This window comes from Onychomys torridus, chromosome 6 (assembly GCF_903995425.1).
Source record: "Onychomys torridus chromosome 6, mOncTor1.1, whole genome shotgun sequence".
NCBI lineage: Eukaryota > Metazoa > Chordata > Mammalia > Rodentia > Cricetidae > Onychomys > Onychomys torridus.
Window position 1 is genome coordinate 57,009,072 of NC_050448.1, and position 24,955 is coordinate 57,034,026.

General features: G+C 42.7%; 1 protein-coding gene and 1 non-coding gene across 3 annotated transcripts in view; one reads left to right on the forward strand and one right to left on the reverse strand.

Annotated features, from left to right (window-relative positions):
- The window catches only part of Tmem144 (transmembrane protein 144), a 33,094-nt gene extending 22,325 nt beyond the window's left edge, over positions 1-10,769 (reverse strand). Inside the window, exons 1-4 of one of the 2 annotated variants that reach the window (XM_036191245.1) lie at positions 10,658-10,769; positions 6,802-6,970; positions 4,343-4,465; positions 986-1,085 (exon numbers count right to left, since the gene is read on the reverse strand). In XM_036191245.1, the coding sequence (XP_036047138.1) occupies positions 986-1,085; positions 4,343-4,465; positions 6,802-6,910 (332 nt within the window). In that variant the 5' untranslated portion in view covers positions 6,911-6,970; positions 10,658-10,769. Of the gene's footprint in view, positions 1-985; positions 1,086-4,342; positions 4,466-6,801; positions 6,971-10,207; positions 10,376-10,657 lie in introns of those variants that run through there. The other variant, XM_036191246.1, reaches the window with a different exon arrangement.
- On the forward strand, positions 2,105-2,207 carry LOC118586434. Its single transcript, XR_004945324.1, has one exon. It is a non-coding gene; the product is annotated as a U6 spliceosomal RNA (small nuclear RNA).
- Positions 10,770-24,955: the final 14,186 nt, after the last annotated feature.

The window sequence follows — 24,955 nt, forward strand, 5'->3', positions numbered from 1 at the left end:
GAGAAAGGATGCATATACTGTAAGTTAGTGGATTTGATTTGCCTTGCTGTTTTGGGGTAGTTATAATGTTTTTGGGTATAGAAGGGGCCTTAAAGTGAGGCAATAATAATGTTCTCTGTTCTCATTTCCCCTCATGTGAGAAGCACATGTGATACTGACCATGAGCATCACACACTGTTCACGCAACATCCATGGTAGTATCGTGTTCCCATTCAGGCCACTGTGTGAAGTGGGAGAGCCTCTGCAAATGTAGCTAGTACCACTGGGATACACAAGATTCCAATTTGTCATTTTAGTTAGCTTAAGTTTCCATACAAAGGCCACCTGAGGCTTGTGACAAACCCTTTGGACAGCACAACTTTCTAGCTAGGGTTGAAAAAGTTCTTCTTATAGAGCCAGAGTGTTTTAGGCATGGCTGTCTCCCTTTTCTCTGCCACTATACTGTAAAAGCAGTCACAGACAATAATACTTAAATGACTGGATATGGCTCCATCTCAATAAATCTTTACAAAATGCTGGGGAGATGGAGCCATAGATTGTTGCTCTATTCTGAGGAAGAACATCTACTTTAGAGTTGGTCCCTGGCTAGAACCTGACCTTCAGCATTTCAGCCTCTTTGGGTGTCAGCTCTCTTACTGTGCTTACCTCATACAATTGTAAAAGTCAGGTGAGAATGATACACATTAACATGTCTATCAAACTATCCTGCAGTAGAGAGGGAAAGCGGACATCGGCTGACTTCCTCTCTCCCTACTTGTGTCCCAGATACAGCTCTTTACTTTTTGTTTCGATTTCCTTTTCTATAGCGTCATCAAATATCTAGGTCATTTACAAAGAGCTTCTACATAATAGTTAGACATGGCTATGTATACCAGCCATAATCTGGGACTAAGAAACAAGTTGTTTCTCCTGGTACGGCTAAACCCCAGTTTAAATTGAATGCAGGGTGCAGGAATTATAGCTGAGATCATTTGAATTGTGTTACCTTGAGCTTGCCCAGCCAGTTAAGGTATTAAATGATCCCCAGATGAGGATTCCAAGACCTAAACCGATGGTTTTGATAATTGGGACAACAGCAATGTTCCCTGTAGATACAATACATAGGAAAAAAAAACTGGGTTAGTTCCAGTATAACAGATACATTTCTAAGTTAAATTAGTGTTTTTTTTTTTTTTTTTTTTTTTTTTTTCTAACTTCAACTTCTGCCCAAACTCAACTTCAGGATGTGGTCTGCACTCACTGGCTGTTTTTCCAGAGTCTCACCATCATTACCTTGAGGGTCACTCTTGAGGGTCACTCAGGGCCAATCCATTATAATGTTGAATGTTGTCATTAGCATAGTTGTTACAGAGACAAAGTCTTGCCACGTTGAAGAGGCTAGTTCCCACTCTTGGCTCAGGAGATCCTGCCCTCCCCAGTAGCTGGGACTGTGGCTGCCCACTATACCCAAACCCATTGCTGCTTTTTATAAAACAGACTACCTTCTCTGCATCCTGACCCCATCCTGCAGTTTCCGATGGAAGGTTTCTTCTTTAGATTTGTGAGTCCCCCTTGTGCCCTGCTTTCAGCTGTTGATCAGGGACCCGTGCGCTCTGGGATGCAGCTGCAGTCTAGTGCAACTTGAGTTTGAGAGTTATCCTATGAACGGCTGAAGCAATTCTGCATGTAGATGTCCTCCACTGTGGAAGTGTTAGAAGCTTTTGAGTCATATGGTACCCTGCTCCACTTATTTTCCCCTTTGGAAAGTTCTCCTGGCCTCAAGGTGTTTGTGACTCCTTTCTAAGAACTTGCAATGAAGTCCTAATGTCTCCCTCCCCTCTCTCCTCTGTGCCCCAGACCGGCTGGTTGTTATAAACCAAGTTCTCAAGTTTGCCTGCCTACTTCTCCACCTTGACCATAGTAGAACCTGCTTGAGGGACAAATGTTCTGGTGTCTATAATGATCTGCACAATGGGCCTGGTGTGGTGGCACATGCTTTTAATCCCAGGACCTCTGTGAGTTAGAGGACAGCCTAATCTACCATGATACCCCCTCTCAAAAATATAAATGCATACATTTAAAGAATTATTTAATCAAAATAAAATTTCAAAATTTAAAAAAATGTTCACATTGGCAGTGAACATATTAAAATTGGAGTGATACACCTAGGCTTATCATGGACTCTGAACAAGGAGGACATACAAATTCAAGAAGCATTTCATATTTTACACCAGCCTTGACCAAAATAAATTTTTTTTTGTAGGTTGACAAAAGAGAGATGTGTCTCATCTGCAGTTCCATTGGGAACAGAGGCAGAAGGACTCAGAGTTCTAGGCTAGCCTGGGCTGCATATAGTGAAACTCTGCCTCCTAAAGCCTAGAGGGAATGAGTGAATGCTGTTCATTCTCCCAGTTTCACATAGCAAACAGTCACAGAGGCACATACATGTGAGGTATGGTAATGTAAATTCTAGTGGAAATGTAGTTACATTTACTTTGATTTCAGCTTAATAAGTCTTATTAAAATCTCATAGGGAGTGGCACTATTAGGAGGTGTGGCTTTGTTGGAGTGGGTGTGGCCTTGTTGGAGGAAGGGTATCTCTGTCGGGGTGGGCTTTGAGGTTTCCTATGTTCAGGATACCTCCCAATGTCTCAGTCAACTTCCTGTTGCCTGTAAGATGTAGGACTCTCAGCTGTTCCTCCAGCACCATGTCTGCCTGCATGCCACCATGCTCCCCATCATGATGATAATGGACTGAACTTCTGAAACTAAGCGAGCCACCACAATTAAAGGTTTTCTTTGTAAGAGTTGCCATGGTCATGGTGTCCCTTCACAGTAATAAAAACCCTAAGATAGTCCTTCAAAGACTCAAATGGGTAACCAGTAGGATTTTAACATTTTCAATTTTATTTGCTTCTAACAAATTTATCTCTTAAAGATTTTTTAAAGTAATTTTCTTTGTTAAAATACAAAAAGATGAACTTTCCAGAGGGAGTTCATACAGAAAAGAGAACTGTTTCTGATTGGTTAACTAGAAATATAAATTCTACTATAGACTTTAAGGAATTTAAAGCAACAAGGACATTATTTTATTGTCTGTTTTCTTTGTTAAATGTTACTCAAAATGAATATATGCCTCTACTTGACAGCTTTTAAGGATAAGGTTTAAAAATGGTGTTAACAAAGAATTACTCTTTAATAAAACATGTTTTGATAATATGCCTTAGAAAGGTCAAATGCATAAGATAGCATCTGAGTTATACTTTAAAAGGTTCAAATATCTTTACTATAATAGTTTTTTAGCAGGAACTTATGCTGAGGGAGAATGCTTTTGTACACTTGCTTAATAAAACACTGACTGGTCAGTAGCCAGGCAGTAAGTATAGGCAGGATAAGCAGACAAGGAGAATTCTGGGAAGAGGAAGACTGAGTCAGGAGACGCCAGCCTGCTGTCCGGGGAGCAGCATGTAATGGCACACAGGTAAAGCCACAGAACATGTGGCAACATATAGATGAACAGAAATGGGCTGAGTTTAAATGTAAGAGCTAGTCAGTAGTAAGCCTGAGCTAGTGGCTGAGCAGTTTTAATTAATATAAGCCTCCACAGATGTAGCATGAATCTTAGAAGGTCTTATTAATAAAATCAAACCTGGGGCTAGTTATTGGGGTGAATGCTGGAGGATCAGAGAAGCAGAACAAGTCACAGCCACCTCACCTTGCCAGTTCCTCAACTGATCCTGTTTCTTCAGACTGGAAGCCTCTGAGTCCTCATATCCAATGGATCTCAGCTGATGACCTGCTGCTCAAAAGCCTAAAAGCTTAACCAGCCTAGTTCCTGGTTTTCATGCATTATATATACATTTCTGTTTTCTGCTATCACTTCCTGGGATTAAAGACTCACTTCCTGGGATTAAAGGTATGAGTCACCATGCCTAGTTGTTTCCAGTGTGGCTTTGAACTCACAGAGATCCAGATGGATCTCTGCCTCTGGAATGCTAGGATTAAAGGTGTGTGTGCCACCATTTTCTGGCCTCTATATCTAGTGGCTATTCTGTTCTCTGACCCCAGATAAGTTTATTAGGGTGCACAATATTTTGGGAAACACAATATCACCACATGTGTGTTTACTTGGGACTGGCAGGTGAGAGAGATTTCTCCTGACTGCGGGCCATGCAGGACACAAGAAAACTCTGACTACAAACTTATAACATTTAAAGGGAAAGAAAAAAATCAGGAAATTTCCAGGAATATCTGAAAGGAAAACAGTACACAGCCCATGTTATCTGCATTTAATGACTGAGTCACTGTGCCTTTTCTCCTGGTTGTGAGCATGACCACTGGATTAGGTGAATACACACATTACCTGTTGCCCAAATGAAGCCACCGAGCATTGCAAAGGGCCAGAATTTAGGGCAGCGTAGTACCAAGTTGACCACTAAGGCGACCAACCAAATGGCAGCGCAGAGCACCCACTGAAGGAACATCCCTGGAAATAAGACAACCTGGCATTACTTGGCAGAAAGATTTGAGTAGATGCATGTTTAAGAATATCTGTAAGATGATTTTAGAAGAAGAGCCACAAATTAGGAAATGTCCCCACAGTGGGCATGTGGCACAGTTATTCTTACAACTACTCTATGTCATAACTGACCCAATCTCAGATACCAAGAAAGCAAATCTGAGCTTAAGTTACTTGGCTCAAAAGCTGGTAGGTACGTTTTTAACTGGACTCTAAACCCTAGATGCTTGACTCCAAAAGTCCACGGTGTGTTCCTGCTTAACATCCTGTTTCACCTGTAGACAAATCAAGAAATTTCTGTCAAAGAATTTTGAGAAGACGGAGGCTGTATGTTCACTCTGATGCCAGTGTCACGGCCATTGCCAAAACATGCATTGAAACCTTCCAAACAGTGCAGCAGTAACTCAAATCTCGGGATACAAGTGGCCATTTGTGGCTCACACAGCTGGAGTTAATTTCTGTGATGAGACAGATTTTTACAAGCCTGGGATTCAGCCTTCCAGGCTAGGGCTCCTCTGCTTCTTATGATGTAAGATGCTACTGGCCACTTACCCGAGGACGAACATGGCAGTGGCCACCCAAGGCTCCCGTACCATCAAGGCTTAGGGTCTGAAAAGATCACACTCAGGAAGTGAAAAGATCAAGGCTTAGGGATTGAAAACCCACACGGAGCGGAGTGCCAAGGAAGTGGCAACACCATGCTGCCACTTTTGGTTCCAACTTGTACGACTTTTGTCTTTTTCTGTTCATTCTTACAACAGAGTAGAGGTTAAAAAAAATGTTTACTAACCTCCAAAACAACAAAACAGCATTGGAGAGGAAGAAAATCTTTATGGTACAAGTGTGAAATTGCAAACCAAAAGCTGGTGAAACTTGCTTGCTTGGGGGAAACTCAGACCAGAGCACTCCAAGATGTGCAGAGGCCTTGGGTTCAGTTTTCAGAAACACATACACACACACACACACACACACACACACTTGTTCAGGGTCGCAAACCCCGAAGATAGGCCAGCTGCCCCTCCTGGTTATTTTTCTACTAGTTTCTATGCCTGTCAAGCTCCAGCCAAGGGGGACAGATTTATAATCCTGCTGTCTAAGGAGTATGAAGACTAAGGAACCAGGGAGATTTAACTATAACTGGGCTGGCATGGTGGTGTACACACCTTAATCCCAGCATTCGGGAGGCAGATCTCTGAGTTCGAGGCCAGCGTTGTCTACAAAGAGAGTTTCAGGACAGCCAGGGCCATGTAGAGAAACACAATCTCCAAAAACCAAAATAAACAAACAACAAACAACAAACAAAAATAACTGGGAAGTTACCTCCCAACCAGTGTTCACCAAGTAAGTTCACTGAGAAGTCCCTTCTGGCTTCCAAAGGGAGGTCAGAGAGCAAAGGTCTTCCAAGAGCAGAACCCTTGCTTCCCCTCACTAACCATCAGCTTGTACTGTTTTACTGAACTGTGACATATGCGTTTCTAAAAATTACAGTGCTGTGCCAAACCACACATTGAAAACCTCAAAACAGAACCAGATCTGGTTTGGGGAATGTACCAGCAATGTATTAAAAAACAGTTTGAACTAACGAGATGGTTAAGTACAGTAATGATGCACTGCACACAGCCCTTTAATTCAGGACTGGAGGTTTGTGTGGGAGAGCACTGTGAAGTCTGGGGGGACCACTGCAGGGCTGCTGGAATGGCGGTCTGACATCAGATGTGGGGGATCACATGTGGTGAACTGAGAAAGCCCAGTGCACAGTTTTGTGGCAAAGGATGTGTGTCTGTGTGTGCACAGGTGGTAACCGAGGTGCACAGCTTTGTGTCGAGCAGTGTGTAGGTTTTGGCATTGCCCCATGTCTTTGTTTAATGGGGAGCAGCTTTCTGTGTTAGCCTTTCATGGTTTGTTAGAGAAGAACTTGTTCACTAGTCAACAGGTATGTGTGATGTTCAGATTGGTCTCTCATGTATCAACTGTTCTGAAAATTGGTTTTCAAATGAATGGTGAAAGCAGAACTGGCCACACTGTACCTATTTTATAAGCACAGAGCCAAGGCCAAGAAGCTTTTCCAGTGGTACTCACCTTGCTTTATCATGGAGCACAATCTGGTCTCCCTGTCCTGACTCACTCTTGGTGTACTACAATGGGTGTTGGGAGATGATTTATGTGAGTTCTATTACTAGATACTATAACCAATAACACAATTTTTTAGCTGTTATTTTTAAAAGACAAAACAAAAACAAGTAGCCAAGATGCTTAAAAGCAAATTTAGGTTAAAACAAACAAACAAACAAACAACCAATTACCATCACCCGTGTCGTATTTTTTAAGTGGTACAAAGTTGGAGCCAAACAAGACAATTGCTACAGCAGACGAGAGGTAGCCTGTGGTGAAATCTGTTCCGTTATTGCTCATGGTTGCAGGGATGGCAGACAGTGGACTGTCTCACTTTCGGTCTGTGTTTTTCAAGAATTTCTGAAACAAAAGAAATAAAATGAAGGTGAGAAGCTGTGAACCTGTGAACCAGTTGTTATCAGGACATGAAGTCCATTGATCAAAAGCAGCTAAGGCCCCTTTTATGTGGTTAGTCAGGTCATTATGTAAAAATCTATCACTTATACAGGATGCTCACAACTCATGTGTTTTGTTTGTTCTACCAATTTTTTTTTTTTACTACTAACTTATAATAAAATAAACCAAGTTTTTTCCTTCAGAGTTTGAAAATCTACCTTTTTACAAGATCTGGATCCAATTTTTTCTATATTACAAAGATGATTCCTCTGTAAAGGAGACTGTCATGGTGAACAAATTTCTGGGCTTGGACTCCATTTAACTGGTTGTTGTGTCAATCAAATTCAAAAGCACTGGAGAAGGCTTTCAGAACAGTGAAGTGCTTTATAAGCAAACGCTGTTTGCTGTGTTCCAGACATGAGCCTAGGGGCACATGCAGGTTGTGTGGCCTTTACAGATTCAGAATCTTGTCTTTTCATTAGTATACCTATAGTAGGCAGTAAGTGCATAGCCAGAGTCTTGTCTGAGGTACAGCTCAGTGGTAGAGCATGTGCTTAAATATGCACTAGGCCCTGGGTTCAGTCCTTAGCACAGTGTACACACACATGCATGCTATATACATATATAAAGAAACAAATAATCTAATTATTAATATTTTTAAGTCAAGGTAGAAGAAAATGCTTCATGAATCTTGCAAAGTCTGAGCAGCAATGAGCTATACAAGAGCGGCCTGCAGAACAGTGTGAGGCAGCTGGTTAGGCATTCTAGCTCTACAGTCTGGGAGCACCAAGCCACATACAGATAACCAGGTTTTTAATAAAATGAATCAGTTCAGGAAAATGAAAAGAATTCAGGTCTTCAGTCAAATTATGTTTCAAGTACTTAGTCACCACCCATGTCTAGCAGCCACCATTCTGGACACTGGAGATTCTAGAATTTTCCATCACTGCAAACATTTCTATCAGATATCATTGCTATATACAAGTACTGGTTCCCCAGGGAAGAGAAGTAACAGATGGCTGGGGAGGTGGCTAAGTGGCTAAGGTGCTTGTGATGTGAGTTCAGATCCTCAGAACCCACTTAAAAAGTGGACAAAAGCATGTGACTGTAACTTCATGGCTGGGTGGGGAGGGAGCAGAGACAGTAGGGTCACAGGGGCTCAGTGGCCAGCCAGTCTAGCTTAAATGCTCAGTTTCAGATTCTGTGAGAGACCCTGTCTCAAAAAGTTAAGTGGGCCGGGCAGTGGTGGCGCATGCCTGTAATCCCAGCACTCGGGAGGCAGAGGCAGGTGGATCTCTGTGAGTTCAAGGCCAGCCTGGTCTACAGAGTAAGTTCCAGGACAGGCTCCAAAAGCTACAGAGAAACCTTGTCTTGAAAAACAAAAAACAAAACAGAAAAGTTAAGTGGAAGGGCTGGAAAGATGGTTCAGCAGTCAAAAATCACTCACTACTCTTCCGGACACCTAAGCTTTTGGTTCCCAGTACCAAAGTTGGATGGCTCAACTATCTGTAATTCCAGCTCCAGAGGACCCAACTCCCTCATTTGGCCTCGACAGGCACCTGCACACACATATACACACAGACACAAACAAACATCCATAAATAAAAAAAAATTTAAATCTTTAAAAAATACTGCTTGCTTTGGCATCACAAATACTAAAGTTACAAAAAAAAGATACAGGGAAGGGACTGGAGAGATGGCTCAGTGGTTAAGAGCACATGCTGTCCTTCCAGAGGACCCAGGTTTGATTCCTAGCACCCACATGGCAGCTTACAACTGTCTAGAACTCCAGTTCCCCAGGGGACCTGACAGCCTCACACAAACATATGCAGGCAAAACACCAATGCACATAAAATAAAAATAAATAAATTAAAAAAAAGATACCGGGAAAATTAGACTGCAAAAAGATGACAAATTTTGTGGAGCATTTCATATTTTATAAAGTTTTTTTTTTTTTTTTTCCCCAAGACAAGATTTCTCTGTGTAGCTTTGCACCTTTCCTGGAACTCACTTGGTAGCCCAGGGTAGCCTTGAACTCACAGAGATCCGCCTGCTTTTGCCTCCCGAGGGCTGAGATCAAAGGCATTAAACAGTAACAATGACGTAGAGAGCACTAAAGGGAGATACTCATGTCTTCCTCTGACCCACACCTGGGCACTCATATGCATGCACCCACATATACATCACACACATGCACACAAGAAGAAAAGGGTCAAATCCACTAGTAACCAAAAGTCAGATATTTCTCAGTGGCAGTACTTGGAAAAGCCTGCTGAACGTGAGTCACTTTGGAAAGCTGCCGTGGACTGAAAATACAGGTTTAGTAACCAAGAAATCATATATTTTCCATTTTAATTAAAACAGACAGAGCAAGTACATGGATAAGAGGACAGTGCCTAACCATTAAAAGAGGCAGATTATTTGGCGAAAAGAGGGTTCCACTAACGAATATTGATGGGCAGCCCCAGGTATCAGCCCAGATTGAAAGAATAATTGGTAGTGCTAATCAGAGCACATAACCTCATTTCACTGCTGAGTCAATTTCGGTCAGTTATTGCCTTAGATAAACGATGTTCGCTCACAGCACACAGCTCCCACATGTTTCAGAAAGCATGTGATCTATTTCCGTGTATACTGACAATCCCAGGCAACCACGAGGAAGGCTGCACCTTGTTCTAAATTGGTGACGTTTCTTTGATAAAGAGAAGCATCGTAACTTTACCAAGCATTTATCCCCAATTCCCTTTGAGCACAAACCTATCTCAAACCACTCCTTTGAAAATCTTATTTTCAGCTCAGGTTGGTAGCAAACTAAAACCCAGCACTCAGGAGGCAGAAGCAGTCAGAAATCTGTGTTCAGTTCCTGCCTGGTTTACTTAGTTAGTTCCAAGCTGGCCAGGACTATGATAATGAGATCCCAATTTTCATTATCATTATTATTATTGATTGATTTCTTAAGTTAAACTCACAGTGTGCTAGTTGAGCGCTCTGCTCAGCTGAAACCCCCAGCCCTTATTTTTACTTTATTATTATTATTTTTTATTTTTGAGACAGTCTCACAGGCTTTTCTAGGCAGGCTTTAAACTTGTGATTTATTCCCCACACTCACTTAAAAAGTTTTTCAGGTTTTAGCTGGACAATAGAACCATAAACATCAGGGAGGCAGGTAGCACTTGAAGTGACCTGCCCATACATGTTTACCTTAGGCCAGGTGTCAATCAGGCAGCAGCCATCTCAATAGTTCAGCATTTCCCCGGGGTTAAAGCTTTTAACATTCTTCGGTTGAAAGTCTCAAGACCAAGTATCTTAAGGTTTACTTGTTCAGTGACCACTGATATTTTATTACACCACATTAATTCTTTCTCTTCATTACTGGTATGTCTGCCCCCCCCCCCCCCCCCTATTTTAAAGTTTTAATCAGCCCTTCCCCTCCCTCCAAGATAGTACCGGCTGCTCAGGTCAGTACTGCCTGCTCTAGTTCAAAGATTTCATTTCTGGTTTCCTTTAGTTTCCTCCAATCTAAGGGCAGCGTCGGCCGTCTCTAGGCTGACGTCACCGTCACCAGTGCTGGCTCAGACTTGCTCTGAGAGTTTTTCCCAGAAGGGAGTTACTGGGCAGTCCTCAGACCCAGGTGACCTGGTGGGTACTCACTGCGGGACTGCAGAGGCCAGCCCGGCTGGCTCTTCCTAGGACTTCCTGCAGGCGTCTGGAAGGAGACCAGAGTCCCCTCCCAGGCAGAAGCTCGGGACACCCTCCCAGAAGAGGGCTGGAGCTCAGTCAGGTGACTAAGGAGTTGTCAGGCTCTCTGTCAATCAGCAAGTTAACCAGAGAAGTTCTTTGCTCTTAAAGAAGATATCCGTCAGGGAGTAGCAAGTCAGCTACTCTTAAACATCACACCTTTATCTGTGTGATTTGTGGATAAGCCAAAAACAGAGGTGTTATAAAAAATGACCAAGTTGCCCCAATTTGTTCTTCCTTGTTAGGCAAATGCTCTTCTAAGTTGTACCTCCTCCTTTTTTTTTTCCCCTTTTTAAACTTCCAAGACAGTTTCTCACAAGGTTGCCTAGACTGGCTTGCACTTACTCCATAGCCCAAGCTGGGCTTTAAACTTGTGATCCTCCTGACTCAGCCTCCCTTGGAGCTGGGATCATGGGCCTGGACAAAGGCATCTAAACCACTAACGTGAGTGTGCAAATGTAGTGTGCACTAAATGCCCTATAGGGCTGCCACCTTTGCAGCTTGCTGACACATTGCAATGACCGAGGAAAGCGGCTTTATACAAAACCACACACTGGAGTAGCTAAAGTAAAGCTTGGCCCAGGAGTCAATTTCTTCGAAAATGTCCTCCAGGAAAGGAGAGTGGGAAAGCAGGCTGTGAGTCATATTCTAGATCAAGACTTGTCCCACCTCATCAGCTTCAGGAATCATCAGGGCCATGAGTTAAGAGTGCAGGCTCCTGATGCCCGATAGAGATTCTGAGAAAAAAGCAGCAAAGCAGCCACTAGTGTAGAATGTAGATTTGCCTGCAATGAGAGAGAGAGAGAGAGAGAGAGAGAGAGAGAGAGAGAGAGAGAGAGCGCTCTCCTAGACAGCAGTGCTAGTATTGGTGCAGCAGAGGATGCAGACATGGACCTGAAGATGAGGAAGTGCTAGGTTCCACCCTAGTCTAACTTTAAAGCAGGCCTCTTGGGGTGTCATTGAGCTGACACCATCCACTAATGGGTCACGTGAGGTTCACAGGAAAGAGAAGCAGAGTGGAGACTTAAAGATAAGGTTTCTGGAAAGGAAGCCTTGCTTCCAATGTGCTTCCAATGCGGCATGCATCAGACATCCACACTGGGAGGCAGAACATTAATGAATGAAAGAAGCTAAGCATCTTCTTAAGTGAAATGATTAGTTTAGCAGCTGAGACTATTGAGAAACAACTCTCTGTTTATGGGCATACAGACTGTAGGCAGAGATTGCTAATTGAGTTCAGTTTTATGTACTTTACTATTAATTAATTTCTTTAAGTTTTCACATTAAATTGAGGGGTTTTAGCAACCTTACATCAAGCAAGTCTATCAGCATCTATCAACACTCACTACATGTATGTTACATTTTGGTAAACACACAAGCTAGTTCAGTGGTTTGCATTATTATTATCATAGCTGCTATGCTGACCAGCCATCTTTCATGTCACTTTTCTGTTTTTGGATACCATAAACTCCCACCAAGGAAGACAAAGCTTTTTCCTCCTAGTGTTAGAGATAGAACCCAGGACCTTAGCACACACTAAGCAAATGCTTCTTGCTGAGCTATGTCTCCAGTCCTTTGCCATCTTTATGTATTCTGGATATGAACTTTCAGATAAAAAGTTGGTAAATGTCATCTCTGGTTCTGTAGGTTGTCTATACCCTGTTATCTTTGCTGTGCAGAACTTCTCAATTTGATAAAATCTAAACTGTCAATTCTTGCTATTTTGGGTGTACCTATTCAGAAAATCATTGCCTGCAACCAGTGTTTGGAAATGTTGTCCCTATATATTTTTCTAGTGATTTCAGGGTATGAGGTTTTACACTTAGGTCTTTGGCCTGTTTCATGTTTACATATCTATTTATCTACCAATCATCTATCATTTCTTTGAGTGCATGTGTGTGTGCATGTGCCTACGACTTATGAACAACTATTGGCAAGTTGATGCAGCACAAGAAACTCTTCCAAGCTGTTGGTGGGAATGTAAACTTGTTCTCCTCTGTGTACAATAGTATGGAGGCTCAGGAAAGAAAGACAACATAAAACACAGGACCCTGATCTTACTCACTGGTATAATGCTTACCTAGCATGCTCAAGTCCCCAGGATACATCATGAGCACCAAGGAACAAGGAAGTAACAACAAAAACTGAATCAGATCCAGCAACCCCACTTCTTCTGGGTACAAAGCCGAAGAAAATGAGGTGAGCACACTGAAGAGAAGCCTGTGTGCTCCGAGTTCATTGCAGGACTCCAAACTGATAATGAAAGTGAGGTGTATACGCCCACAGACTCAATAGTGAAGGAGAATGAAGGCCTGCTGTTTGCAGCACAATGGATGGAGCTGGAGGATATTCCGTTAGGTGAAATAAACTAGAGAAGCACTGAATGCTCTTGCTCATATGGAGACTGAGAAGTGTGGTCTCTCTAGTACAACAGTGATCTCAGGGACTGGGAAGGGTATGGGGATGGTGGATTTGATTGGTGCAATGTTGTGTGCATGTCTAGACATAGGTGGAACCTCCTAAAGAGGTTCAATCAATACCTGTTAATACATGTATTAATGCAGGTACAATCAATGCATGTTGATGAAAACAAATATAGGAAGTGCCACTCTAGTCAATGAACCAATGACACAATGAAAGAGCCTTACTGCTAACACAGAGAAATTTTAGCTATTTAGATATACAATCAAGGTGGCCACAACATTCCCTTACAGTGAAGTCTGCTTCAGAGAGAAGCTCCAGCTCTCTTTAATTGAAGGAAGACCTTGAGAAGACGATGAAAAAGAAACATTTTATAGTAGCCAAGGTTGGTGCATAAAATGAAGAAATGGTTTCCATAACAACATGCAAGACAAAGCAGCAGATGCTGATGCCAAAGCTGCAGTAAGTTACCTAGAAGGCCTTGCCAAGATAAACAAGGGTCACTATGCCACACAATGGATTTTCAGTGGAGAGGAAGCAATCTTCTCTTGGAAGAAGATGCCATCTAGGGTTGTTACAGTCAACACCTGGCTTCAAAGATCTAGGGAAGAGGCTGGCTAATGCTGCTGGTGATTTTAGTGAAACCAATATCCACTTATTAGGGAGGGAGCTAAATCTATCTGGCCTGTGCCCCAAGAATGGAACAGCAAAGTTTGGGTGTTGGCAATTAGTTTGCCATGTGATTTACTGAATATTTTAAGCTCTTAGTAGTGATAGGGGAGAATAAACTTTACACTTAAAACACCCAGGCACTCTCTTGGAAATGAACATGATGCCTGCTAACACAGCATCTATACTGTGGTCAAGGAATAATGTTGAGTCTCATTATATAAGGAATAGATTTCATAGTGCTATAGTTGCAGTAGGTAGTATTTTTTCCTATGCAATATAAGCTGAAAAACTTTTAGAAAGCCTTCACCATTCTGGTTGATATGAAGGCCAATTGTGATTTGTGGGGAAATGTCAAAATATCAACATGAACAGAAATTTGAAAGAAATTGATTCTAGCCTTTGTGCTGTGGATATCGCTCTGTGTAAATAAAGTTCTGATTGACCAGTGGCCAGGCAGGAAGTATAGGCGGGACAAGAGAGAAGAGAATTCTGGGAAGTAGAAGGCTGGGAGGAGACACTGCCAGCCGCCACCATGAGAAGCAACATGTAAAGACACTGGTAAGCCACAAGCCATGTGGCAAAGTATAGATAAGCAGAAATGGGTTAATTTAAGATAGAAGAAGCAGATAACAAGAAGCCTGCCACAGCCATACAGTTTCTAAACAATGTAAGTTTCTGTGTGCTTTCTTGGTTGGGTCTGAGCAACTGTGGGACTGGCGGGTAAGAGAGATTTGTCCTGACTGGGCCAGGCAGGAAAATCTAACTACACCTTTGGGGAGAACAGTTAGGGTCTTGGGACTTTGGTGGAAGAGGGAAATGCATGGGACAGAAGCAGTAAGAGAATTATAATAGAGGTGGGGCCTGAAGATGCCGCCAGGGGGAATGGAGTGGAGAATCTTGCATTGGGGATTCAACAGCGAGACTCAGAGGAAGTCAGATGTGCAATACTGAGGAGAGGTAACCAACTACATGACAGAATGTAGATTAATATAAATGGGTTAATTTAAGTTTTAAGAGCTAGTTGGGAACAAGCCTAAGCTAAGGCCAAGCTTTCATATTTGATAAGAAGTCTCCATGTCATTATTAGGGAGCTGGCAGTTCAAAGTCTGACTACAGGGGATGCTATAGAAGTCTTTACTGGGGCTCTCCTGAGTCTCAAGGGGGAACATATTTCAATGGCCTGGGTAGAGACCTAGCATTCCAAGAGTTAATCCAGCTGAGCTGGTCAATCACCAGGCTCAGAGACAACACCTGAGAAAGGCTGATTTACTTTAAGGAATGTTAAAGAGATGGGAAGAATAATTATTGCTTTATTGAGATAATATGCCTTTCTTACGTCTCTGGTGTGATCTTTACAGAGTAGCCCTCCATGAGGCTTAGTTGCCTGTCTGCATTTTTGAATCTGGTCTCAGAAAGCTGTACTTTTCTTTTCTATTCTTTTCTGTCTCTTTCTTTAGGATTTTTCAGAGCCAGTGACAGGCTGGGGGTGCTGGGGGCACCCACAGGTGGGTGAGTTTTACTTTTATAAACCTCATTGGGGTTTCAAGGTGAGGATTGGAGGTTTTTTTTCAGCAAAGAAATGAAGATTTTCCTAAGACAAACAAAACCTTTAAAACTTTTGGTAGACTAGTGTTGGAAGAAATATTAAAATTTTCCAGAGAGAAGAAATATGATATAGATCAGAAACTCAGACTTCCATGAAAGAAAAGCTTCAGAAAGGGTATAAAGGTGCAACTAAATCTTTTAATTTCAATAATGATTGTTATTTATGAATGGAAGACTCTAAGGGACAGGAGGGAGCATTGGAAACTGTCTATAAGACAGAGCTTGACCTGCCTGGGAAACATAATAGGTTGCTTTTTAATTTTCTTCTTGTAATTCTGAATTGAACTCATGGCCTTATGTGTGTCAGGCAAATGCTCTACCATTGAGCTGCATCTCAGCCCTAAATTCTTATCATATAGCTCATGTTGGTGTCAAAATCCTAATTATCCTCTGGTAGTCTCCTGAGTGCTGGCATGGTGGGGGTGTGTCACCACACAGGGTACCATGCTACAGTAGAAAACACTCCGCTGATTCCATTAGATTATGTAGTCATCGTGGTATTTAATAGTAGACTAAGATAAGTTGAAAACATCTACTGGGAGATTTAAAAAAAAACAAACATAAAAACACCCAAATAATTAGAGCAATCCCTACAAAGTTTTCTGAAAGATGTGTATTGATATAGTAAGAAAAGGGAGAAAATAGAGTCTTACAAGCGAAGACAGGAAAAAGAGGGACCAATGAGAAGCAAAGAGTAACAAAGACTAAAATTCAGGACCTAAGTATATGTTGTTGATGAGAAACTCACCTGAATGTTATTAATAGGTATACAGATTTGGAAAGACGGACAAAGATCCAGAGGAAGCTGGAGTACCAATTTATCTTCAAAGGACAGCAGACCAGGGGATTGCCAGAGATAAAGAGAAGCATTGTGTAATGTTGAAGAAGCCCGTTTTATAGTAAAACACAAGGAGCCTGCCTATGTGCTGCACAGCAGTGTCCAAGTACATGAGGCAAACAGGAGTAAATCGTAGTGAGGGCGATTAATTAGGTCTTTGCCACTCTTCTGGAATAGACAGATATAGATAAGAATCCAGGAAGGGCACAGCTAAACTGGACCCAGCTGAATAGTTACATGATATTTCACCCAAAAACAACAGAATCTTTTTGCTTCCCAAGCTCACTTGGACTGGCAAGTTAAATTGACTATATCTCATACAACATATAACATAAAGATTAACTCTACACTACAATTTATGCTTTTATTTTTTCAGAATAATGTATCAATGCTGCATAACTTCTAACACATTTAATACACAGGCACAATGCTAAGGCAGCTAGGAGAAGAGGGCTGAATGGGAACTTTGCATTATCTGCTCAGTTTTCCATGTTAACTCTCTGAATGCTTGCTTGCTTGCTGTTGGGACCTCTTGCAGCATGGGAGTGTGGGAGGTTTTTTTTGTTTTTGTTTTATTTGTTTGTTTTTATTTTTGTTTTTAAATCTCGGCTACTTACTTATGTCCTCTATTTTCTGAACGATTTCAAACTGTGTAATTCTGCTTTCTGCTTAGAGGATTTCCAAGGAGGCAGAGCCAAATCTGCTGATCTTGTTGCATTACGTAACCATGCTTTTTCGTGCTTTAAAAGAAGTTAAATCCATAGCTGGTTTTCTTTCTTCCCTCCCTCTTCTTTCCTTCCCTTCCCCCACCAGCCTCAATAGCATCCTGTCAAATTTTTCCTGAAAGACTTAAAAGAAGAGAAAGAGAAGGCTGTAGCCACTGACTTCTAAAGCAACTGAGACCATGATTCACACTCCACCACTCAAGCTCACTTCCCTTCACTAGGTTCTCTGGTTTCTTCCTTCCTTTCTTCCTTCCTCCATTCCTCCCTCCTTCTCTCCTTCCCTCCCTCCTTCCCTCCCTCCCTCCCTCCCTCCCTTTTTGATTTTTTGAGTCAGGGTTTCTCTGTGTAGCCCTGGCTGTCCTGGAACTCACTTTTTAGACCAGCTAGCCTTGAACTCACAGAGGTCTGCCTGCCTCTGCCTCCTGAGTGCTGGGATCAAAGGTGTGCACCACCACTGCCCTGCCTGAGTGAATGGTTTCTAGGCTGAGGTTGCTGTCTGGGTTCCAGAGGTGCAGTTTCCTGTCTTTAAAAACGAAATAACCTGTGGTTCTTCAGGACAGCAAGCATAATCACCCCACAGCAGTGACTACTTGCTTTCCCCGGATGTCTGGCTAATCACTAGAACTTCTCTGTAAGGCTTCAAACCCCTCCCCACTTTTTTTTTTCTTTACACAGGGATCAGAGCATCACTCTTCCCCTTATCACATGATGGCTGATGGCACATGTGTGTTGGATCTTGTACTCAGGTATAAGCAAAACAGTTCTTCTTGAAGAATATAGAGCATTTTCCCACATTGAGTTGCATTTGGATCCTCGTTGGTCCAGAGGCCCTGAGACAGGTGACACCTTGATATTCAGAAGAACTGAGAAAACTACCTTAGGCCAGGTATCCAAATGCACCTAAGTGAAGGGATCGTGCAGAGGCACATCTGCCTTTCTTGGAGGGTCAGAGTGTTGGGCATGTGTGTGGGTGTTCTGAGTGTCCCCTGAATTGTTCCATGTCAGTAACTTGAACAGGAAAACTGAACAGGGAGATGTGCCAGGTCTCTGCATGTGGCTCTGCCACCACCCACCTACCCAGGCCTGGCTTTCTTATTATCCACCTTCTAGATGGGGGAAGAAGCTGCTCCCTACCACCAGCACTGGGGTCTATTATTCCTCACTGTGAATTGATAGTTTGCTAATACAACCTTGTTACCTTATTGATATGTCTGGAACAGGTTATTTCAAGCCACTAATCAAAAATCAACTAATTCTATCATCTTCAATATACTCTTTTCAAGAAGAGTTTATCATAAAATCGAAACAATTAACATTTTCAAGAACAATGTATATCAGGAAGAATATGATTGAAATTGATGGTGCTGTGTTGAAATAAATGTTTCTGCCCTTCCTGGGGCATATTTTCCATATGAAATGTTTTACAATAAAGGTTACCTCAATAAAGAATAAAACTATTACCTTCACTAACTTTTCAAGACAGTGTTCACCAGGAATTAAAGCTATATCCCTCACAATGTTAACAGTTCTAGAAATAAACCAAGTATACTTTTAACCAGTTACTGTGAGATTAAGAAAGTATTATGCATGACCAAGACTCCAAAATTACCATTTAGTATGCTTTGTGTTGTAGGATATAAAACTAGCCCCCTCTATGGAATGTTATGGTGATCCCCGAGACCATCACAGCCTCTCCTGATTCAGTATCCTGCTATTTTCTGGTTGTACCAAAAAATAAACAACCAGCAAGTGATTTAACCTCTTAAAAAAATCATTTACACTTAAAAAATGGGATGAGGTGGGACTTCCTCCTAACTTTCAAAAATTTTTCTGGAGCTACTAAAAAACTCGTATTTACAAAATAGTTGATAAAAATATTCCTCTGGATTGCACAAGAAGGGAGGCGGGGACATTGACAGACATGATGGATGTTTAGTTGGACTTGGCTTCATTTGTGTCTGGAATATTTTCAGTTATTTCTGGTCTCATGTTTCTAGTAGAACTGTATCCTAAAAAAAAAAAAAACCCACTCCTCGGTCCTTGCCCTGTCAGAACTGTCTCTGGTCATGGCAGTCCATTTTCCTAACAACTGTGATAATATGCTGTGAAAGATTGAAATTTTGAATATGTATTGTATGTGGCATAAAAGTGTGAGTCGGTGGAATTAAGGATTGTGAGCATTTGATTGTTGTGTGAGGTCTTAGGGAAAACTTGCCAAGCTCAGGATGGAACATCACTGGAGTAAGTTCAAAGAGAAACAACACGTGGCTCTTTTGGGTACGTGAACACAATGTATGACTCTTAGAGTTTGGGTCCATGTTTTAAGAATTGAAATGTCTGTGTACTCACCCAATAAAGCCTCAGTTGTGAAAGAGTTTTTTAAAAAAAGGAAGTATTTATACTACTTACTTATACATGTTCCTAAAGTTTTTTCTTTTATAAAATTTCAATTATATGTGTGTGCGGTGGTGGTGATGGTGGGGGGTTATTTATATGTCAGTACAGGTGCCCACTGAGGCCTGAGGAGTGAAGTCTCCGGAGCTGGGGTTACAGGTAGCTGTGTGATGAGTGTCAATTGCTTTAGGGATAGAACACAGAGCCTTGGGCATGGTAGGCAAACATTCTACCACTGAGCTCCTTCCCATTCCTACCCCTTGTTTTTATTTATTTTTTTGTCTGAAGCTTAGGCTGGTCCCAAACGCAAGATCCTTTTGCCTCAGCTTTCAAAGTATGAAGATCATAGGCTGTGTACCTGGGAGCTCCTGTGTTCTAAATATGTATTCATTGAAGAAATTTCTGTGAAGTACCTGCTATAAACCAGGCATGGTTCAGGACATTGGAAATAGATTAAAAAAAAGGAAAAAATCTCTGTACCAATTTAGCTTACAACCAAATAGAGACACCAGATAATGAATGCTATCTATGGTATGTTAATCAGCGATAAGGGGAAAGAGAGAGAGGGGAGGAGCGGCCTGTAGAGAGGCCCAGAGGCCACCTGAGGAATGGCAGGGTGTGGCTGCAGCTGGGGTAGTCATGAGGAGAGAAGAGTTGTAGAAAACAAGGCTAGAAAGGCCAAGGGGCTGGGCAGGGTGAGGGGCCTGCTGGACCACTGAACAGACTTTGGCTGATCTGAGAAAAATGGAGTGCCTAGAGTATTTCAATCTCAGGACATATGAGAGTCATCTCTACAGACACCCCACGTGTATAACATTAAACACATATAAAAAGCTTTGCTACCTTCCACAGTCTTTGAGGGTCTAGATGTTGGGGTTCGGCCAGAAGGCTGGGCTCTCAGTCCCCTGGTGTGGTGGGGATTGGAGACGGTGGCTTACTTGTATTACTGTGGGATGCTCTAATGCTGGCTGGAGACCCCGGTTCCTCTTCACATGGGCTGCTGGAGTATTCTGACGCCGTGCTGGCTTTGCGCTGAGTGACAGGTGTAGGGAACTGAGCACGTCCATTGTCCTTTGTGACCTAGCTTCTGAAGTCACATGCTGTCACTTTCCAGTGCTTTCTAGTTCATCATTATGTTTATCTCTGATTCAGAGTGGGGCAGGACAGACCACAGGATGGAGGGGACACCGAGAGGACAGCATCACCGAGTGGGGTTTGGAGGCTGGCACCCAGGAGAAAGAAGGAAGAGACTTACGGGACCAGTGTTCCTACACAGACACACATGGAAATAACCCAGTGCAGAAGTCTAGGAAACAGCGTTGTCAGGGCCCCTGATGCACGGGTAACAACTCACAGTGCAGTGGTGGGAGAGCTTGTGCACACATTCTCCAGGCCTTTCCTGCTTCTCAGTGAAGTAGGAAACGTGGTTGTAGATCAAGAGTCGGAACCGCTAAGGAGATGGGGCCTTACATGTGTTTTAAATGTCCCACTGTCCTGCAGGTGACTCAGTGCTCACCAATCTCGTTTAGTTAAATTTTTTATTTTATTTTGAGTGTAGCTTTGGAGTCTTTCCTGGAACTCATTCTCTAGACCAGGCTGGCCTCGAACTCACAGAGATCTGCCTGCCTCTGCCTTTTGAGTGCTGGGATTAAAGACATGAGCCACCACAGCCTGGCATATATATTTATAATATATATAAAATATAATATTTATAGATTAAAATGTTATAGATACAGGCTGGCTCTTCGTTACATCTTAAAGGAGAGAAAATTGAACCATCATCCTTTGGACTACTGTTCTAAGAGGCACAGCCCGAGTTTTTGTAAAGTAAAAGAAAAGTGTGTGTGTGTGTGTGTGTGTGTGTGTGTGTGTGTACACTATGATAAAGTATTATGATATACATTATGATAAACAGTTATTTTCTGGCTCCAGGGGCTTGCTATATGATGTTATGGAGACTTCTGTGCATTTCTGCATATGGAAAAGGACAATATGAAGATAATTACGTGTGCTCAAAAGAAGCAATTAAAAGCCGATCAGGCTGTGGTAATGGCTTGGCAGGATAAGCACTCACTGTGCAAGTGTGAGGTCCAGGGTTCAGATCCTTAGCATTCATGTACAAGTGCTGTGGTGGCTGCCTGCACCTGGGAAGTAGAGGCGGGGGACTCCCAGGCAAGCCAGCCCAAGTTGGCAAGCTCAATGAGAGATCCTCAATAAACAAGGTGGAGGGTGACCTCGAATGACTCTGCCATCGACTTTGCACTTCCCCAAGCTGCAGGCACACAAGTACATGCCCACCTGTACAAACACACCCACCCACCCACAGACATGTAAATCTGCACACACACACACACACACACACACACACACACACACACACACACACCAAACCAAGTCTTGTCCTTGTCCAATCAACCCAAGACTAGCCAGGACACCACCATTGAGTGACTGAGTTAGGTTGACTGACTCACTGCAGTGTGAGGGAAGGGGTTAGGAGAGTGCTGTCAGAGGAACTGTCGGGCGTCTCTCTGGAGAAAAAGGCCAGGGGAGACCACTGAAAGGGTGTGGGTGCAATCCAATGAAGTGTTCTAGTGGGCTGGGAGTGAGTGGAAGAAGTCAACATCATTTCTGGACCCTGAAGCAGACCTGTTTCCTTGGAAACTATGATGTCAAATGTGTTCACACACCACACCCTCATCTGAAGCTCCCAGGTGGGGTAACAAATCAATGCTCTCCACTGCACAAGAGTCGGACTTTTCATTATTCCTGGAATAGTTTCGTCAGCAATGTTCCTGATCGTCCATGATGTTAGAGAATAGAGCTGCTCAGTGAGAAAGCTGTCGTTCCAAGAACTGCATAGTTACGTCCTAGCGGTTTAATGGCTGTAGTGTGCACTGGGAAGAAACGATACTTTCCGAGAAGTTCGTTCGTAGCATTCATTGCTTGGTCCAAGAAATGTTTTACCGTTTGGAACAATGTTACTGGATTATTAGAACCTACTACTAGTGTTCAACATGTCAGGCGTAAGTCGCTGTCCTCTCCTGGGTCATCCAAGTCTGAGAGAAACACGGTGTCCTGTTTTTTTGCTGTGCGCTAGCCAAAGACGGGAACAAGGCCTTTGTATACAAAATGAGAGCACTTGGTGGGGGTGGTGGGGGTGGCGGCGGCGCACGCACGCACGCACGCACGCACGCACGCACGCACGCACGCACGCACGCCTTTAATCCCAGCACTTGGGAGGCAGAGGCAGGCAGATCTTTGTGAGTTCGAGGCCAGCCTGGTCTACAGCGCGAGATCCAGGAAAGACGCAAAGCTACACAGAGAAACCCTGTCTCGGAAAGAAAAAAAAAAAAAAGAGAGAGAAAAAGAAAGAAAGAAAGAAAATAAAATAAAAGAAAAAAATAAAAAAGAAATTCTCACATCCAAGGTGTGCAGTCAGGGGTTCCTTAGTGTCGAGTTGGTGCCCTTCCTAATTCTAACTTGATCTGCCCGCCCTGCAGTTGTCCGGAGACCTGCTGTTGCTGTACCGGGAATCTCCCACGAGGGGGTGCTCTTCCCACGTGTTCATGGATATCGCTCCTGACAGGAGCCGGCCTTAGGGATTCTGTTGGAACTAGGACATTGTTTTCCTGCAGCGGTTTGTTCACACTCTTAGAAACATGGCCCCATCTTCCGTGTCCTCTCTCTGGCAAGCAGTACTCAAAACTTACAAACAAAACCAAGTGCCACACAGGGGGAAAAAGACATCAACAAAAAAACAACTGATGAGAAAAAAAATGTGAGAAAACAGAAAAGGGGTAAAAATTCTCAGAGGTCTGGCTTATTTTTGTTTCACACGAAGATCAAATGACAGTTAAATCACCCGCAGGTCTTTTGTCAGGAATCAAACCTGCCTTAAACGTGAGTAAAGGACTCCATGATTTTCTAAGATAACAACAGCCTGTTTAGTTAAATACCAAACTTGCCAACTGCTCATGTTCAAAAATGTAAAACGATTGAATTCAATCTAAAATGGAGCATAACACTGCAGAACCAACTTCAGAATCCCCCAGTGACCTCGCTTGTTGGCCTGCCCCTGTGTCCTCCAGAGCCAGTGGAGGGGGGTCCGGATGTGCGAGGGTGCATCCTTAATATGATGCAACAGGGGATCCAAAAGGGGTTGACAGAGTGAGCAAGAGGAAAGGTATCAATGGAAAAGCCCAGGAACAAAGTCGTCATTGCCTGTACTAACCAGGGATCAAAATGATGGAGCATCTTCCCCATGTAGGTATGGCACAAAGACTAGCTAGCCTCTGTGTTATCTTGTCCAGTTCCTAGACTGCTTTGCTAGTTACAGCCTGTGACTGATCTTATGGATGAGGGTCCTCGGCTCTAGGAGTAATTTACTCTAATTATACTGCTAGTTCTTTTTCTTAATATAAAAATATATAATGATATCACTTGATCCAGAGTTCCACAATTATAAACATTTTTTAGGCCTTAATTATATTTAAACTAAAAATACCTTGATGATTGACATGTCTTGTTTCCTTAGTATTATTATTTTTTGGTTTATCTTTATAAAGGTTTTGCGATTATAGGGTAATTACAACATTTCTTTCCTCTAAATCCTACCAATACCCCTCCTCTTTCTCTTTCAAATCCAGGACCTTTTTTCAGTGTTATTTATTGCCTGTGTGCGTGTGTGTGTGTGTGTGTGTGTGTGTGTGTGTGTGTGTGTGTGTGCATATGCATATATGTATACATATTATTTCTAACTATAACATGTTCAGTCCGTATAACGTTAGTGTTAGTTCCTAAGCTTTAGTTAAGTTCTTAGTTCTGATTCTGGTGACTGTGTTATTGACTCTTAACACATTTTTCAAAGTGTCTTGTGAGATTATGAGCCTCCTTTGGGCCCGTACCTTGACACAAAGTACGCAGTGGAGTGAGGATTTGAGGCAGTGAACATTGAGAAGCTCTGCTCACCACTGCTGGTCAACTGTGCCTTGTGGATTTGAATCTCTGAATTCTTAGTCTTCTCATGCGGCTCTGTCCCCTAGTAAATGTCCCGTTTCATGCTGAACACATTGATGTCTCTCTTTCGGATCTCACTTAGGAGCTATTCTATTTCACAAACTGGTAACACCAGTAAGAAACAGTTTTAGAGTTGCCAAATAACTGGAGAGCGGGGTGTGTGTGGGGGTGGGGTGGTGGTGGGGGGAACGAGCAGATATGCTTGAGAAACCACTGGCTGTGCTTATTAGTGAAAACCAAACATTCACCCTGATGACAGATCCAACGGGAAAATAAAACGCAGTTCTTTTGTCTAGAGTTCTTTCTCTCCACTTGTTGGCAAGAAGGACAATTGTATACTTAGATTGAAAGCTTTTTCTGATCTGTTGGCATTCATGGCTCAATAACCAAGCCTTAGGACTCGCCTTTCGTACCCATCACTCCACGGAGCCTGTCAAAACACCCGTGGAAGCTGTGTTTCCAGAGCCAATAATAAATTCTCTGTGACCCTTCGGCAGTGTGTGCTGCCATTGATTTCTCCCTCTCTGCAGCTTTTCATTC